We start from the raw sequence: 19,641 nt of genomic DNA, 5'->3' as shown, positions 1-19,641 counted from the left end.
CATGGTCTGCTGCTTTGTGAATATGCTATTTCTCATATTGAGGGTACAGTTTATGCCATCTTGCTCTGAGGGTCTCGACCTTCATAGCTCACAGGTTTCATTATAAAAAAAGTCATTTTTGCCTTTTATAGTTCATACAAAACTGCTTATTGAGGTAACCATAGATAAACGTCAGACTGGCAGTGTAAAAGAGATATGATGCACAAGATTTATCACTGTCATAAGTTTTTGTCATTTGGACACAATTGTCATCAGTTAAATCAATGTTAATTATTTTATAATTATTATAGTGATAGTTAATTAAGAGTCAAGAGGTAAGTTTATTCTTAATTCCCTTGATAAATTTGTAGTAGAAGTCACAAAAAATCTGAAAAAAAAAACTGTCTGGTTGCAACATTTTCATTTTATATAACAGTAGAAGGAAATATGTTCTGATGACAGGATACATTTTTCTGTGTGAACAATCCATTAAAGATGTTTAGATTTTTTTTTTCATTTTACATTATATTTGACAAAAATCTTATATTTGCCTGTGTTTCTCTGGTTTCGAATTTTTTTCAAATTCACTAAATATGGTTGGCTCCTAAGAGTTTGCTTCAAAATAACCCTTTTAAGTCTTGTATAAACTTCAGCATCTGTCTGTGCATTCGGTCTTTCTGTGTGCAGTGAGCATTAAAGGACATCTATCTGTCTGAAATGTGCCAACATGACGACTGTTCCTGTCTCAGGGCCTCTCGTGGATGTCATATAACGTTGTTAAAGGAAAAAATAAGCAGAAAACACCTTTTTTTACCCTCTCCGCTAGAATGCAGCGTCCTTAAAATACACTGGTTTATGTCAAACCGTGCCTCTTTAGGGCTCCAGGTCTGAATACAGCTCTAGATGTTAGTGTGGAGTGGTGAATGTTGAAATTTCTCCCTGCGAGCAGACACTTCATAGAAAATCAATTTCGCAGGTTAGGACACTATTACCACTGGGTCCAAAAGCATTTTTTCTATAAACATAATAGTACAAGTGAATTCACTCACTAGAGAGGAAAAAAAAGATAGTTTGCAAAAGATGGCATTTTTATTATAAAATTTATTGTGTTAACATGGCGGCACAGTGTCTCAATGGTTATCGCTGTCACCTCACAACAAGAAGGTCACTGATTCGAGCCTTGGCTGGGTCAGTTGGCGTGTCTGTGTGGAGTTTGCATGTTCTCACCATGTTGGAGTGGGTTTGATCCAAGTGCTCTGGTTTCCCCCACAGTTCAAAGACATGCGGTATAGGTGAATTGGTCGTAGTGTATGAGAGTGCATGGGTGTTTCCCAGTGTTGGGTTGCGGCTGGAAGGGCATCCGCTGAGTAAAAAACATGTTGGATAAGTTGGCGGTTCATACCGCTGTGGCGGCCCATGATTATTAAAGGGACTATGCAGAAAAGAAAACGAATAATTTGGCTGTAGTGTATGCGTGTGAATGTGAGAGTGTATGGGTGTTTCCAAGTGCTAGGTTGCAGCTGAAAGGGCATCCGCTGCATAAAACATGCTGGATAAGTTGCCAGTTCATTTCGCTGTGGTGACCCCTGATAAATAATGAGACTAAGGTGAAGGAAAATGAATGAATGAATTGTGTTAACACAGAGACCTCTAGTTTTGTTGTCATCTGCAATTTTAGCCTGAATGTGACTCTTTATGTAAGAGTCTAATTATAGATAGGAGTCTTTCCAAAAACACAACATAAACATCTGTTTCTCTTCTTGGCACTTTGCCTGTTTCTCTCTCTCTCCCTCTCCCTCTTGCTCCCTCCATCACTCTTCCAGTACTTAAATGGTTTGTTTATTGTTACTTCCTCTGTGTTTTCTAGGCAATTCAAACAGGACCCAATGTTTATCCCATAGATCTACTGGACATCATACCCCAGTGACAACATCATTTCCCACTGACCCCAAGAGACTCTTCCTTCTGTGTAGGCGAAAATCTCCAGTTAAGGAGAACTAGAGCTACATCATCTGTGGTTTTCCCATCTGAGATGAACATTTGAAGAAAAGCCAAAGGAAGTGTACAAAAGGCTGACCAGCAGGATTAGTATTACAGCTTTTTTGCTTCTAAACCCAAAGAAGAATCCAATGGCGACATCAAATGTGGACTGATTGTACTCAGTCAGAGCTCCCAGCGGCAGCACTTTGGCTCCAGATGAAACTGATGTTTTTCTGCATAATTCTTAGTCAGTCTGGAGCCGTTACCCCTCCTGCTCTGTGTGTCGTAGCATGTGGCTCGGACTCAACATCCACAGCATCTTAATTACACAGCCAAGCCGATTTAGACCACACAGGAAACATCTCTACATCTGGAGATACACTGCCTTTTAGAGAGAGATACACATCACTGGAGACTCCTGATCTGCTTTTTGTCCTCTATACCTATGCGATTACACAAAAGAAACCTAAAAGAGAAAAGAAGCCTAGTAAGTTTTTTGTGTGTATTCTGTCTGACTCTGTAACCTTTCAGTGCTTCTCTTTCTTTCTCACTCCCTCATGGCACCATTAATGAAGCCTTTAACTAATGATGCACAGGTCCAAATTAGCCTGGTTCAGTGACTATACAGGGCTGTCGGTCCCCGCAGACGTGCTGACCTTTGGAGAGGGCCCCGACTACTGCTCTGTGGCCCAGCATATTCACACACACACACAAACACACATCTACCCTTGAGCTACTGGCAGTAAATAGTGAATGGTAAATGTCACCGCTTTGGCCATTGAATTATATGTTTTTGGAATAAGTGTAAGAGTGGATTACATTAGCTTCACTAGCAGCTCGCCTATGTCCACATGTCAGCCTTCAGCAAGCTGGAAGTTTTATTTTTATGTGGTGTCTATGTGGTGCAGTTTGTTCGTTTTGAACATGTTTCTGGAATTCAGGTTCTGTTTCCAGCTGGTATTAAAATGCTTTTTTAGAGTGGTCATTTTAATTGGTCAGCTGAGACACTACTTTTTTTTTTTTTTCACCAGATATTAACGTGTATTTAAATGAGTTTTCTGTGACCACTGGTTGTTGATTTAGCTTGTATCATATCTATCTTAGATTTTTGTATCATAGGTTTCTGATGTAAATTTAGTGCAGTTGAGCACAGTATAATTATCTTGATTTGCAGCAGTTTCTCAAAACACCTCCCATAAAAATCATACATTTGGATTAGTTCTGTAACTAATTAAGGCTTTAGCAGAGGTGCGAATCCAGATGCAGATTTATTTACCAGGATCATAAATCAGGCAAGGGTCAACAACAGGAGCAATCGGGTTCAGATAGATAATCCAGAAGTCATCGTCGATAAACAGATAAGTAGTCAAAACTAGGAACATGGCTAGAAGTAGATAACATAAAACTAGGGATGGCTGACTTGAAACTGACGTTTCGACACAGTGTCGAGATCGCGTTTTTGGCACTGCACGGAAGCATGATCTGAAACTTTTAGGTCACATGACTAGGGTGATTCGAAACACACAGGTCACGTGACAAGTGTTTTGAAACACCTGGTCACGTGACTAATGCGATTCAAAGCATTGGTCATTTCAGAAGCATTCCGAGACCTGGCGAATCTGCATTTGACTGACAGGGTCAGAATAAAACTCTGTCTTATATAGCTTAGTAAACTGTGCGTGTGCACATAGCTGGCGTGTGCTGCAAATAGCTTTTGGGTTTGAATCCCGACAAATACTCTGAAATAATGATTTTATGTATTTTAGTAATGTTACTGTTTTATACGTTTTGAAGCTTCGACACGTTTGCTTCGACTATTTCATGAAACCTCACATTGCCCACCACTACATAAAAAAACAAGAATCAAAGAACACGGCTAGACAAGGAAATGAAAATGCAAGGTAAAGTTACAGGTTAGCTTTAACTACCAAAATAAAAAAACAATGCTCAGCAATGTGTGTGAGCAAATGTGGTGGATAAATAGTGTAATGAGTCCTTGAGCAGCTTCAGTTGTAAGTGTTTGCAATCAGACAAAATTAGGAACTGGTGTGTGCATGGTGCATGGTGTGATTTGTAGTCCATTTGGAGTTGTAGTTCTCCAGCGATCCGTAGTAGCTTGATCACTGATGACTGTAACGAGTAGGAAAGTAGGTAGTGTTTTGTGGCTGTTAAAACACTGTTCGACTTTCTGTTTAAGTTTTGCTAAAGCAATCTATGTTTTGACTCCCCTTTGAAGTTTTCAGAAGTGGACATATTTAAAGTGTTTTAGACCCTGTTTGCACCAATATTTAGTCTTGTCCAGCTATGAACAGATCAGCATAACGCATCTTAATATTAGGAAAAAACGGAGCCCTGAAAGCATAACTCTGATTTGACAGACCCAAGTTTTTTCAAATTAAAAATAAAAGAAAACCTGTGATAGAATATAGATAATGCGATAGATAAATCGTTTGCCTTCAGAAATGTATTATTTTAATGAAGTTCTTTTGTAAGAGGCACCCTAACATTTTTTATGCCTCCAACAAATTAACATGAATTTTAACATTATTTAAATATATTATTTAGATTGTATGCATAAATTGCATGTTTGTCTATTTTTGAGTTTGTGTATTATAAAATTTCAATGTATAGTGTATTTTTTTTGCCGAGTTACATACAGTCCTCAGAATAGAGTTCATCCCATTTTGAATTTTTTTTTCTATTTCTCAGTAAATATAGGCAATGTATTTTGATGCATTTAAACAAAACAGATTTATAAAACAGATATTTTTATTAAAATAATATTTTAGTCACCGAACATATTTAGAAATTGAATGATAATACAATTAAACTCAAGCTAAATATCACATAAAACATTGACAACAAAATTTCAACAAAATGGTTACATTTTTTTGGTTCTCTTTATTTTTCCTGTTTTAAAAATTGTATTTAATAATTTTCTATAACATATAAATTTGGGGGTACTAGTTATTGGACCGTTATCTTAAGTTATTTTGTTAGATAAGCTCCAGATTTGGCTTTAGTACTGACTAATCTAATGTGTATACACAAATATGATATTGTATAGCTCCTATTAAAAATATTTGTGAGGGGTGTACTTACATACGCTGAGCACTGTATACCAAGTATTTGAATTCCTTTTGATTGTTTTGTCTTCTGTCCTGTGCTTGCTCTGTTACTGTTTCTCTTTTCCTCTTCCTCCACAGCACCAGACATGAGGGTCACAACAGCACATTTGGCAGGACTACAAAAAGCCATTCCACGTGGATAAATTAGAGTCGGAGTTACACTTTTTTTTTGTGGAAAATTTACAACAACACGACTTGCAGGAAACGACTAAAAGACTTAAAAGGGCCTGATGCACCTTTTAAGGGCAGCAACAAAAATGAATAAATCATCAAGAGGGAGCGAGGGCTAGTTCTTCTCAGAGAGCAGTGAAGGAAACGCTCTCCTCCCCCTGCTGCGAATGAGAGCTTGAACTGAGCTCTCTGGAAGACTGACAGTCTCTCCTGCTCTCTAGCCTGGTGGTTTGTTGATGGATTTGCCTTGATTTTTGGTGTTTCTCAGCCCTCCCTCTACGTGCCCGTGTCATGCTCTGTTGCCGGCGAGCCGTCCAGGAGCCATGCCCATCCCTGAGATGGCTTTGAGCCCGGTAAAGTCTCTGTACTGGGAGGTGTTTCCCTCCATGGTCACGCAGCGGGTGTACTGTACGCCCGTCCTCTGGGCTGGACGCCTCTATGTGCTGGGCGGCTGCAGTGAGAACGGCCTCCCTTTGGACTCCGCCGAGGTGCTGGATCTAGAGAGCCAGCGTTGGTGCGAGCTACCTCCGCTGCCCACAGCTCGTGCTGGGGCATCTGCTGTAGCTGTCGGGGACCAGTTGATGGTTATGGGGGGTATGGATGCGCAGCAGAGCCCGCTGGCCTCAGTGGAAGTCTACCACCCTGATGAGGGCAAGTGGGAGAGGAAGACAGGACTGGGTCAGCCTTCCATGGGCATCACCACACTGGAGAAAGGTATGAGCAGCAATTCCTCTTCATTCATGAAAGTGCTTTCAGTCAGAATTTGATATGAAATTTGCACTATGTTTTTTTTTTCAGTTTAGAGGTTAACACGAATGAAAATATAAGATTTTTAAAAGGAGGCATGGCACCATACCCCACCCCTAAACCCAGTCATCAATGGGAGATGAGCAAATTTTAATAAAATGTACAAATGAGATCATACAAATTAGCCACTAAATCAAAAAGTTATGAAGTGTTATCTCACAAACAATACAAAATGGCACAAAACACATCAAGTTAAATGTGAACCTCTGAAGTTGAACAACTTACTGGTGTTTTAGAAGTGTTGTTTTCTTTCATAAAATGGTTTGTTATAGTACTTGTAACCACTCTTTACCAAATTTTAAATATTGTAAAATATTATTGCAATGAAAACTTTATATTGCGATATTTTATTTTTCTGCAATAAATATCGTGATGAATATGAATACGGTTTCACAAGATGGTTATATAGCTCTATTTGACAGTTTTCTGGGAAGTCTAAGAGTATTCGGGTACAAAATTTAAGTGAAGTTTTTAAACTAATTTCGAGAGGAGCACGTGATATAATTGACTGCAGCTGGCCACCTATCTACACTCATTAGTTAGCCAATCAGATCTATCCTAACTCACTATAAGTAGCCTAGCTAGATATTACTCCCTTATCTTCGTTTTCCGAAGAAACCCCCCATCCACCCCTTTCTCCTCCTTTTCTCCTTTACAAAAAGAGGAGTTCTCGAGAACCACCTGATCTCGTACTCCCGTCACATGCTCTATGGACCTGGCGGGAGCCCTGGGCTCAACTATCTCCGAGCTCAGGGTTCTCTCCCGGGACAGCATGCCAAACCTGCTTACAGTTGTCAAGCAATATCTAAGTGTGAACTCTTGAAATTACCATAAAGCAAAAAAAAATTCTTCTTTCTTTGCTTTATCTTGTTTCTAGTCCAAATATAAAAAAATTCTTAGATCACGTAAAAATACTCAAAAATGATCAAAATTAATAGTTTTTCCTTAAAACAAAAAAATTTTTGGCAATGTGGTAAGTAGAATAGTCTTGTTTTTGCTTCGAAATGTACATATTCGGACAAGAAACAAGCCAAAAAACTCACAAAATTTCACAAATTGTATTAATTCTGCATTGTAGTAAATCTGCATAAGTATTTGCATAAGTAATCTGCATTTTACACCTCCAAACATCATAATTCTTTTGTGCCCAAATGTTCTAAACTCACGGGCCTTAAAACACATGCCAATTATAAACCTTCACTCTATTATGGTTAAAGTTAGTTGTGACTCTACATATCACATGTGTTCTGTAGCTGCTGGTCAACTATAATTCAGACTGAACATTGCGTAACTTGCTATCTCAGTGCCGCATTTTACACTGTTGATCACAGCATACTTCTGGATAGGCTGGAAAACTGGGTTGGGCTGTCTGGGACAGTCCTCAAATGGTTCAGATCTTACCTTGAAGGGAGAGGTTACTATGTCAGTAGGTGACCATAGGTCAAGGTGGACACCCATGACATGTGGAGTCCCACATGCTCGATTCTGGCACCTCTCCTGTTCAACCTTTACATGCTCCCCCTGAGCCAAATAATGAGAAAGAACCAAATCTCCTACCACAGCTATGCTGATGACACTCAGATTTACCTAGCCTTACTGCCTAATGATTACAGCCCCATTGACACCTTCTGCCAGTGCATTGATGAAATTAACAATTGGATGTACCAAAATTTTCTTCAGTTAAACAAAGAGAAAACTGAAGTCATAGCATTTGGGAAAAGAGATGAGGTTCTCAAGGTAAATGCGTAACTTGGCTTTAAGGGTCAAACAACAAAACATAAGGTCAAGAATCTTGGTGTGACTCTGGAGTCAGATCTGAGTTTCAACAGTCATGTCAAAGCAGTTAGTAAATCAGCATACTATCATCTCAAAAATATTGCAAGAATCAGATGCTTTGTTTTTCAGTGAAAACTTAGAGAAACTTGTTCATGCTTTTATCAGCAGCAGGGTGGATTACTGTAACGGCCTCTTCACTGGTCTTCCCAAAAAGACAGTTAGACAGTTGCATCTCATCCAGAATGCTGCGGCCAGGATTCTGACCAGAACCAGGAAATCAGAGCACATCACACCTGTCCTCAGGTCTCTACACTGGCTCCCAGTTACATTCAGAATAGATTTTAAAGTATTATTACTGGTCTATAAATCACTAAATGGCCTAGGACCTCAATACATTACAGATATGCTCACTGAATACAAACCTAACAGATCACTCAGATCTTTAGGATCATATAAACTAGAAATTCCAAGAGTTCAGTCTAAGCAGGGTGAATCCGCCTTCAGCCACTATGCCCCTCGCTGCTGGAATCAGCTTCCAGAAATGATCAGATGTGCACCAACATTAGGCATGTTCAAATCAAGACTGAAAACACATCTGTTTAACTGTGCCTTTACTGAATGAGCACTGTGCTGCGTCCGACAGATTGCGCTATTATGTTTTTTGTTTTCTTTTTCATTCTTTTACAACCTATTTTAACACATTTTAAATTGTTTTTATCTGTTTTTAATCATTTTTATTGTCTGCATTTTATGTCCTAAACTTATCTTTTTTATTCCTGTTTATGTAAAGCACTTTGAATTGCCACTGTGTATGAAATGTGCTATATAAATAAACTTGCCTTGCCTTGCCTATGTAACTATTGGAGATGTGCATATTGCGATAATAATGCTAAAATTATATGTTGTGCAGCCCTACTGACTAATCATTTGCATTTAGTCATTTCGAAGACATTTCTATCCAAAGCAACTCATACCATACTTTTTGTCCTTATTACACTGCAAAAAAATAACAAATAAATGAGCAGTTTTTATCAGTCAACAGAAAAGTCAAAAATACTTAAAGCTTAACATTATGGGTTATTTCCAGAGAAAATGCCCTTAATTATGCCCTTTATTATTTTATTTCTCAGCCTGTTGTCAAATTAGGCTTGAACTTCACTAAATGTTGTTATTGTTTATGTCTGCTTTGACAATGGGGTAAGAAAAATGAACTTAATTAAGCACATATTCTCAGAAAACAAGTCTTCATATTTTATGCAGTCCTGCTTCTGAGGTCAATGACACGCAAGAGTGTTTATGGAAAAAAGGTATTTCTTTCCAAAAAAAGTTTAATGATCAATAAAAAGTTGTTTTGTTTTTTTTTGCACAATGAACGTAACTTGAATACATTCATATTTTGCATATCTATTTAAAAAAAGAAAAGAAAACCATGATAGGGAGGTAATATTATTTTTTAACTGATAAATATTCACCACCTGACAAAAGTCTTGTCGCCTATCCAGGTTTTAGGAACAAGAAATAATAACTTGACTTCTAGTTGATTACGTTTATTTTACCAAAATAAAATTTGATCATGCCTTGATTTTTAAGGACAGTAAGGTCTGACTTTGCTGAGACAAAAGTCTTGTCACTTAAAAGAAATAATGTACAGTAACGAATATAAAGTCATGGTGCAGTGGAAAGAGAATTAATATTGTGTATGACTCTCATGAGCTTGGACGACTGCTTCCATACATCTCTGCAATGATTCAAATAACTCATTAATAAAGTCATCTGAAAGGGCAAAGAAAGCGTTCCTGCAGGACTCCCAAAGTTCATCAAGATTCTTTGGATTCATCTTCAATGCCTCCTCCTTAATCTTACTCTAGACATGCTCCATAATGTTCATATCTGGTGACTGGGCTGGCCAATCCTGAAGCACCTTGACCTTCTTTGCTTTCAGGAACTTTAATGTGGAGGCTGAAGTATGAGAAGAAGCGCTATCCTGCTGAAGAATTTGCCCTCTCATGTGGTTTGTAATGTAATGGGCAGCACACATGTTTTAACACCTCAGGCTGTTGATGGTGCCATCTACTAAGCAGATCTTTTGAACACCCCCATACTGAACGTAACCCTAAACCATGATTTTATTTTTACCAAACTTGACTGATTTCTGTGAGAATTTTGGGTCCATGCAAGTTCCAGTTGGTCTTCTGCAGTCTTTGTGATGATTGGGATGCAGTTTACCAGATGATTAATAGGTAAAATCTACCTTCCGACACTTTTCTAAATGATCAGCTCGAAGTCAAGTTATCATTTTTTATCTTACAACTGGAATCGACAACAAGACTTTTGTCAGGTAGTATATGAATTTATAGTCATAGTCATAGTCTAGATGAGATACTGTAGACATTCTTATCATATAAAAGGTTAAACAAGTCATTCTTAGTGTTTTTCCAGCACATATAAAAGGTTAAACAAGTCATTCTTAGTGTTTTTCCAGCAAGGTCTTACAAGGAAGCGTAACATGTTTTCACATATTGTCAGAAAAGTGGATAATTTGTATGAATTTAAAATTATTATAAATCATACACTAAATGAAAATGTTACAAATTGTCATGAGACTTTGGTTTTTCATGTATTTTTCATGACTTTGGTTTTTCATGTATTTTTCATGACTTTGGTTTTTCATGTATTTTATAATAAATCAACAAATTAAAAATGCAAAAAATAGTATCATGTCATTGAATTAGCAAATAGATTTTCTGGATGTTTTGATGTTTTTTCTTATAGAAAGACGATGGTATATCTTACCCTCATCACTGTCTTGTCATTTTAGTGAATAAATTGTTCTGTTGTAGATTCTCTGACAAAACTGTCATTGTTTGATTGTCAATCATCAGTGAGCAGATTCAGTAGAAAGACATCAGACTGTAATTGGGGGAAAGCAAAGTTTGGTCCCTGTCTCGTCTTCTGCTGCCTGCCGTCAGAGCGCGATTAGCCGTATAATCTGGGATGCTGTTATCTTTGCTACAATCACTGCGGTTGTAATGAATGTCTCTCTGGAGTGCTCCGGATATACCAGCTCTAAATCAAGGCATCAGTCATGCATTACTGTGACACAGAGAATTACACTGAAGAGAAAGGTCTCGTTCTCCTCTCTAGTCTGTGTTCAGGTGACGGTTGATCCAGTGTTTATTCACAGGGATTCACTTCTGCTTAGCCGCATTCCCACCGGCTGAGCCGCATTCTGGTCGGGTCTGATCACTTCTGCAGACCCGCTTTAAAACTAACAGCAGGCCAATATATTTGGATTCATGAACAGATGAAAGCTCATAAGCCTGTGCTTCTTTAACAAACACTTCAGTCACGTCCTGCAAATTATAAATGATCCATCTGCTCACTATTCTAGTTCAGCAGGGTGTTTTAAATTAGCATGTGAGCTGAGGTTTAGGCATTTGCCATAAAATAATATTGAGAGTGGGAGTTACATCTTATATAAAAAATACAGTATATAGTTTTTTTAATAACATAATTTTCAGTCAATGTTTGCACAAAAAACTAGTAATATAGACATTTTACTCCCAGTCTGGCCTTTCTTTAAACAATACTTATAACAATAATTAATAATAATAATTATAATTATAATATCAATAATAATAATAATAATAATAGTAATACTACTGATAATAATAAAAATAATTATTACAATAGTAGTAATAATACTAATAATATCAATATTAATAATAATAATAATAATAATAATAATAATAATAACAACAATAATATTAATAATAATATCATTATTAATAATAGTAATAATAAAAATATAATAATAATAATAATAATAAATAATAATAATAATAATAATAATAATAATAATAGTAATAAAAATATCAATAATAACAATGATAATAATAGTAATAATAATAATATGAATAACAATATCAATAATAATAATATTATTATTAATAATAATAATAATAGTAATAATAATAATAGTAATAATAATAATGATAATAATATTCATAAGATTAATAATTACAATATAAATAATATAAATAATAATAATATAAATAATAATAATATTAATAATAGGCTGTTTCCTATTTTATACAATTGATAATTATAATTTTATTATCAATGATGATATAATTTAGAAAATTATATTTCTTTTATACCAATTTATTATTCAAAAATATAATAAAAATCTATTTCTGTCTAAATTTATTTATTTAAAAAATATATTTTAAATTAGCAACCTTAGAAGTGGATGAGCCATCTCATCTCAGGCATTGCTATTTACAATTAATGATTGATTGAAATGTTCCAAAGGCAATTTGTCTTTATTTACTTTCTTATTTTTTCAATATTTTGTGGTCTTTGAAACAAAGTCAAAAGGTATCTTGACATGACATTATATAGATGAGTAAATATCTATAGGAATTACATTTTAGGTATACTGTCCTTTTTTTGCTTTTGTCCCCTTAAGACGTATTTAAATGTCCTCTATATGACTGACTAGTCTCTTTGCGTGTAAAAGATGAACATGGCTGTGGTTGGTGGGCTGTCAGGTCCAGTTGATCTGAATTTGTAGTCACTGAACATGAGCTCACCACACCGGGGAAGGAGCTGCAGGACTGTGTGTTTATCCATGTGCATTCGCGTGTTTATAATTATGCCTCTGTTGTTTGCTCTTCGTAAAGTTTGAGTCTCTTGTGTTCCCTTTCAGGGCTCACAAATCACAAAAATAAATACCAGCATGATCCATGCCTCGCCTTATTAAAACAAGCGGATGCTAATTACCATATGCCACCACCATGTGGACTGATAATTAAACTTGAAAGATTTTATTATACAGCTCCCTGGAGTGCTTGTTTCTAACTGGTCAAATATTTTTTGTGTTTCCACCAGTAAACTGTATTTACCAGTTGTCAATAGCAACTAACCTTCAGGAGGTTCCTATGATTTTTTTTTTCAGCAAATATTTTTTCATTATTATTATTATTATTAATTATTATTATTAATTATTATTGTTGTTGTTATTATTATTATTGAAGTCTGGAGTTGGTTAAATTACATCATACACTGTAAAATATTCATAAATAAACAGTTTTCTGTATTTTGTGATTTATGTTTTTATTTATTTTTATTATTTATGCTTTTTAATTGCATTATGAGAACTTGACCTTTCTTATGGCAACATTTAACCGTAAAAAGTTGGAAAAAGTGACTTTTATGAACATTTTTATCCGTTTAAAGTGATATATTGTCTGGGTTGGTGTTGTATTTTATGCTGCAATAAGCTACCAGTACATTTTCTGTTATTTATTTATTTATTTATCATTTCTTACATATTATATAATTTCAAACTACTAAATGTCAATAAAAGTCATTTTGTTAAACTGTAGAGTTTCAACATTTAAAGTAGACAGAGCAGACATCAAGGTCCTATTATACAAGCGTAAATAGATGAAAAACACAAAACACAGAAACTGTTAATTAACAGAAATGTTTTTATTTTTTTTTATTATTATTATTTTTTTTTTACAGTGTAGAACTGACTATTCACCTTATTCTCAGCTGTCGAGTGGGCGCTGCCATTTGAATCTTTTTGTCTCGCGACTTCCGGTCACATTCACTTCCATTCATTTTTTGACGTTAACAACTGCTCGTTACGCTGCTTGATGTTTCAATTTAATATTTTCTTATTATATTATGCTTCTTGGTCTGTGTAGTCATGTAAACATTTGTTTGTTGAGCAAGTAGTTTGGCCATTTTCTGCCGTTTATTATTCCTAGTCATTTCTCCCATAGGCGACTGAATCGGAAGTTCTAAGACAATCGCGAAAACAGGCGCACTTCCGCGTTTTAGAATAAGGTCAATAGGCCCACACGGAATCTGGGCCTGAGAAATATGATTATTTAGCCCATCACTAGTCTATTTATTTACTCATGAAATAGTAAATAGTAAAAAAATACTAAACCTATGTATTTATGTTATATTTATATACAATTTTATTTTATATTTTATTTCTTAATATATATATATATATATATATATATATATATATATATATATATATATATATATATATATATATACACATTTCATTTTTATATTCATTTCAGAATATTAAAGAAAAATAAGCAAATGTATACATGATTTATGTACACTACAGTTTGTAAAGTAATATTTTAACTTTAAGAATATGTATTATTTGAGAGACTTTGTTTACCAATCAACATAACTACGGATTAATTGTTCACTTAAAGAATAATATGCGTTATAAATATACATTACCAAATTAACATTGTAATTGTTTTTCACACAAACTTCAAATAAAAGTTAATTTCCTCATTTCATGTGCTAAGTTAAGCTAATTACTTATAATTCCTAAATAATTACTATAATTCTCTCAAAATCATTCTGCATTAATCAGCAGATTTATTTATTTAGTTAGTTAGTTAGTTTTACAAACTTCCTCATGGGAATAGCAAAAAATGTTTTCATATTCTGTCTGGCCCTAAATATCAGGCAACTGCCACCAAACACAGGATCATAAGAACATTTTTATGCATATATTTTGTGCTCTATGGTGCATAGCAATTTATCATCTAGAAAAAAAATAACTCGGTTATTACCACTTCATTTTTTAAATTTGCACTATTTTCCTTAAAAATTATGATGTTGTTGTTTTAAACAAATGAAATGGAAACTGTGCTTTATCTGGAAATGTATTAATGCAATTTTTTTAAAGGTTGTATCCGTCACTTCCGTCAGAAACATAGCTGGTGTGTCACTGTAATTAATTTCCCCACTCTCGTCATAGAAAAACATTAAGGTTCTAAAACAGGCCTCATGAAGCCATAATTCAGTTTCAGGCTTTGGTATCAAAGACCTTTTTTCACCTCTTTCTTTCTGTCAGCGGGGCTTGTTCTCTTTGATATCCTTCACATCATCTTACTGAGAAATTGCTTTGAGGGTCCAATCTATATTTGTATAGCTTTGAAATCCCATTTTCCTTTGCACCCCTTTAGCTTTTCGGATGCCTTTTGTATCCGAATATCAATCGGGGTCTGAGCCAAACCATTTTGGACCGTGTAAATAACAATCCACTCAGGATTTGATCTTAATCATAACGAAGAAAAAAAGCTGATGCAGTTTGTGATAATGACAATAATGGAGAGTCAAGCTGGAGAGGAGCAGCTGTAACCGGTCAAAACCTGTCTCCTGTTTTTGCTTTTAACAGTGTGCGCTGTTGTCTAGCGAGAGAATTGAGTGTACGGATGTGTCAGAATCATGTTGACCTGTTTGTCACTGGGATGGTGTTTTGGAGTGGATGGCTATTTAGGCAGACAAGGTCTGTTTGATTTCAGATTTATATCTCTGAGGGAACAGAGTGTCTGTCAGCCAAGGTTTGCCAGCCATAGCATATAAGACAGATTCATTCTGTGCTAAATTCAATGTCGGATGCAGTTTGTCACACGTTTTAGCATTTTACTCTTAAAGTACAGCTGGAGCATGCACTTTGGTATTTATATCAGTTTGAGAAGTACCAATGATAAGTCTGAAAAAAGTTACCTCACTTACCCCAGTCTTATAAAAGGGAGCATTTTTCCATGAATTTGGATGTGTTCCATGAATTTTTCCATGAATTAATTTAGACCATTAAATGTAAACTTTTTAAATGAATTTCAAATGATTGGTGCAAATGTTTCTTTCATATGCGCTTATTCAAACTAAATTTAATTACATGTGCTAAATGTGTTTTAAAGTAAATGTGCTTAAATTAGGTACTTAGAAAAATTTGTTACTTAGAACTAATTACAGTCTAAAAGAGGTTGTCAAATTTTGTTCATAACTTTTTGACCAAATTTAAAATGACTGAGATAAAGGCAAAAAAAAAGAATAAGAAAAAAACTTATTTAAAATTACAATTACAATAGTTACCTAGGGTTCTATTTAAGGATCTAGGCACAAAGTCTAAATTGCAGGGCGCAAAAGCTTTAAGTCTGTGTCCGAATCCACTTTTGCTATTTTAAGGGCGGAAAAGTGTGCTTTGCAGCCCGGTGCATGGTCTAACTGTGTTGTGCTTATTCTCTGAGTGAGTTATGGGTGTGTTTTGAGAATAACATGCAAACCAATCCGTCTCATTTCCCATTCCCTTTAAGAGCACGGCAAAAAATGCTTTTCTTACTTAGAATGTTTGTCTTGTTTCTAGTCTAAATATCTAAAAATTCCTAAATCAAGAAGCATTTTCTAGACAAGCAAAACACATTGTCTTGTTTTGAGAAATAATATGCCAAAATTTAGTGACTTTTTCCTTAAAACAAACAAAACAATCTGCCAATGGGGTAAGCAAAATAATCTTACGTCAAAAGAAAAAACAAGATTAATTTGTTCACCCCATTGGCAGATTATTTTGCTTGTTTTTAGGAAACCTTAACTTTACCTGATAGATACAAAAGACCGAAGAGTCATTAGATAGAGACAAGATTAATTAAATATCACTTTTAACAACTACAGTAAAAACTGTACGACGTGCACTGCTCACTGGAGATGAACGCATGACAGTGTGTGGCTGTGTGTGTGTGTTCACGTGTTGTGCGCTTTCAGCGGACAGAGGGCCGTTCAGAAATGCTTGGTAAAACACTGTGTGGATGTGGATCATTTTCATCTAAAATGCCTTTTTAACACTAAGACGTATTAGTGTAAATCGAACCTAAGTGTGTATTTTTCGCAAGCGGGTTTGCGACGGGGCGGAGGATCGTCAATGCTGGCTCAGCATCCTGTTGTTTATTGGCCATCAGCGATGGACAATGGCATCGTCTATCGGCCCAACCCTACTGTGAAACCGTGATATTTTTATCCAAGGTTATCATACCGTCAGAATCTTATACCTGCCCATGCCTAGTCAGAGTCTTATACCGGCCCATGCCTAAACAACATATATGCGATTTTTAAAAATCGCCAAGCAACTCCCCCTTATTGTCTTGCGACCCCGCAAGTGGTCCTGACCCCTATTTTGGGAATCACTGCATTAGAGCATTAAAAACACATAAATGAAAGCAAGAATAAACAGAAAGTATTTTACAATCACAATAAACCATGACAGAGAAATTAATTTAGTGCAGATCAGCAGATTTCTCTGACACAAACTTTAAGTGATCACACAGAAAGACACCTTTCAGACAACATGCAAATGTTTCAGTGAAATATTCCTATGCCAGGTATGTTTGTTTGTACAAATACATATTTTTCATTCATGCATTGTCACTGTAGCCTTTCATTTTTTGTTGTTAGCTAAAGAGAAAGGTCTTGCTATTTTCTTTAGTCCATTATTTTCTTCAGTTGACAGCCCTCTGAACAGCACACTGATGAGCCAGTGACACCGGACTCTCTCTCTCTCTCTATCTGCATTTCCCTCTCTGCCATCCCTCTCACTTCCCTACCATCATTTGATCAAGAGAGCATTCTTGTTGCCAGGCAACAGGTGTGTAAATCTGTGTGTGTGTGTGTGTGTGTGTGTGTATGCATTTGTGTGTGCGTGTTTGACCCAGAGACATTTTTAGAACGGAACAGGCTGAGTTGCAATGCCAATCCATAATTCACTCTCTGCTGCGCTACTTGCCTCTTTCTCTCTCTTCACAAGAGAGGCAGAGAGAAGTGCTTATTGCCCTTCTGCCCCCTTAATACCCATAATGCCCTCTGTGTTCATCAGATACACCACAGTAAGAGATTTTCTTTACTCACTTGCTCTGATAGGCCATCTGTTGATCCAAACTGGATTGTATCTACTAGACACGGGATCTGCAGACATCCCTTATACATTCACTTTCTTTAAAAAAAAAAGCATGAACAGTTTGTCCATCTCTTACAAATGCATTTTAAGAAAAGCTTTTGGTTTGTAGAGGAACCCCTGGAGATGATTTTAAAGCATATCAGTGAATGCCTCTGCTGTAATTCTGGTGGACCCATTTGGTCCACTTTTCCTAGAAGCATGTGATTGAAGCTAAGTGAGCTTTCCTTTGGTAAATTATTCAGAAATGCAGTGAAAGGGCTGCTTCTTGGAAATATAAATGTACAAGTAAAAATCAAGGTCAGCCTTAACAATGTTCCTCATTATTGAACACTAAAACTTTGTTATTAAATATAAACCGTCTTGTTGTCCCATTAGATTTTGTCTGCCATGTGAAAAAAATGCTTAAATTTACCTAAAAAGCATTGGGGAATCTGTAGCTTTGCAATCGTCTAGCTTTAAAGGCTTTGTGTCAATTAAGCTGCGAATAAATTATGGGGAAAGTGATGTGTAATAGTGTTTGTAATAGAAAAGGGCTGTTGAATTCAGAAACCCTTGATAATAGCAAAACTGTTGTCAATTCAGTGAGCCTACTTTAACAGTTATTTCACTCAAAAATGAACACAATTCAGGACTTAAAATAAGATATTTTAGATTAAATCAGAGCTCTCTCATCCTGCATATACATTAACAATCCCAAGATGTTCCAGAAAATAAATATTGTCAAAGCATTCCATGTGACTTTAGTGGTTCAACTGTAATCATACGAAGCTCTAAGAACACATTTGTGTACCAAAAAAACCTGTACTAATTAGTTGATCTGATGTAAAGACAAGATGTAGGTGAATAAAGTAATTTAATAAAAAAAAATTGCCAAAAAACTCCTTGGAGCTTCATATGAGCACAATTGAATCATTAAAGACACATAGAATGTTTTAGCTATGTTTTTGTGTTTCTTTTCTGGACATTCAACCTCTCAGGACTGTTGCTCTCTATAGAGGATGAGGGAGCTCTCAGAGTAAAAATTCCTTACATTTCTAAAACATTTTTCTGGACACAAAGCACTTTACACATTTTTGGGGGAAATCTCTTCATCCACCACCAGTGTGCAGCATCTACCTGGATGATGCGATGGCAGCCGTATTGCGTCAAACCACACCCAGGTGAAGCCAATTATGATATGGGGATGGTTAGGGGGCCAGTTGGCAAATTTGGCCAGGATGCAGAGTTTAAACCAATATTCTTTTTTTGAAAGACATCCTGGGATTTTTTAATGATTACAGAGAGTCAGTACCTTGGTTTAATGTCTCATCCGAAAGATGGCACACACTGAGCAGTATAGAGTTCCCATTACTGTGGCGTTTAGATCCACACAGACGTCAGGTTGAGCACTCCCTGCTGGTCTCACTGGCATCACTTTCAGCAACCTGGCTTTCCCAAGTGGTGTCCCATCCCAGTACTGACTGGGCGCAGCTCTTCGTAGCTTCAGTGGACGACCGAGTGAGAGTTGCAGAGAGCTAGCTGTCGGCAAATCCAGAATCCACCTAAAATATATTCATTGGTTTTCTGTAGATGAACAAAGGTCTTAGAGGAGTGGACCAACATGAGGGTGAGCAATTATAGCACAATTTCATTTCTGGGTGTACTAACATTTAAAAAAAAACAAAAAACTTTTTGTTATATCTTGTCACATTGCATATTGCTCTCTTTATCTACAGATAATTCAGTAAATCAAAAAAATCATAGGTGCAATGAGTGCGTATCTGAAGGAAGCAATAGATATCAGTTACTGTACTTTTAAAAAACAGTTTAAATACAGTTTCATAAAACATTACATTTGTTTGAAAAAGCCCAGAAATCTAGTTATTGCATGGTAGACCGTGACTTAAAAAGTGTGACTTCAGGCTTATCACTCCTCTGTGGAAAGTAATAATTATTGTCTAATATTGTCACGATCACCAGCGATCCAGGCTTGCAGATTGCTGGTATACATTTGAAGCTTCACCTGGACTACAATTC

General features: G+C 35.9%; 1 protein-coding gene across 4 annotated transcripts in view; it reads left to right on the top strand.

Moving 5' to 3' along the window:
- klhdc8b (kelch domain containing 8B) overlaps positions 1–19,641 on the top strand; it is a 211,657-nt gene that overhangs the window by 21,275 nt on the left and 170,741 nt on the right. For 2 of the 4 annotated variants that reach the window (XM_001339539.7, XM_073938799.1), the window contains exons 2-3: positions 1,847–2,446; positions 5,166–5,972. In XM_001339539.7, coding sequence (XP_001339575.3) covers positions 5,582–5,972 — 391 coding nt within the window. In that variant the 5' untranslated portion in view covers positions 1,847–2,446; positions 5,166–5,581. The remainder of the gene's footprint in view (positions 1–1,846; positions 2,447–5,165; positions 5,973–19,641) is intronic. The other 2 variants (XM_073938798.1, XM_073938800.1) reach the window with 1 other exon arrangement.

This window comes from Danio rerio, chromosome 23, assembly GCF_049306965.1.
Source record: "Danio rerio strain Tuebingen ecotype United States chromosome 23, GRCz12tu, whole genome shotgun sequence".
Lineage (NCBI taxonomy): Eukaryota > Metazoa > Chordata > Actinopteri > Cypriniformes > Danionidae > Danio > Danio rerio.
The sequence above is the reverse complement of the archived record's forward strand: the minus strand, read 5'-3'. Positions and strand labels throughout refer to the sequence as shown.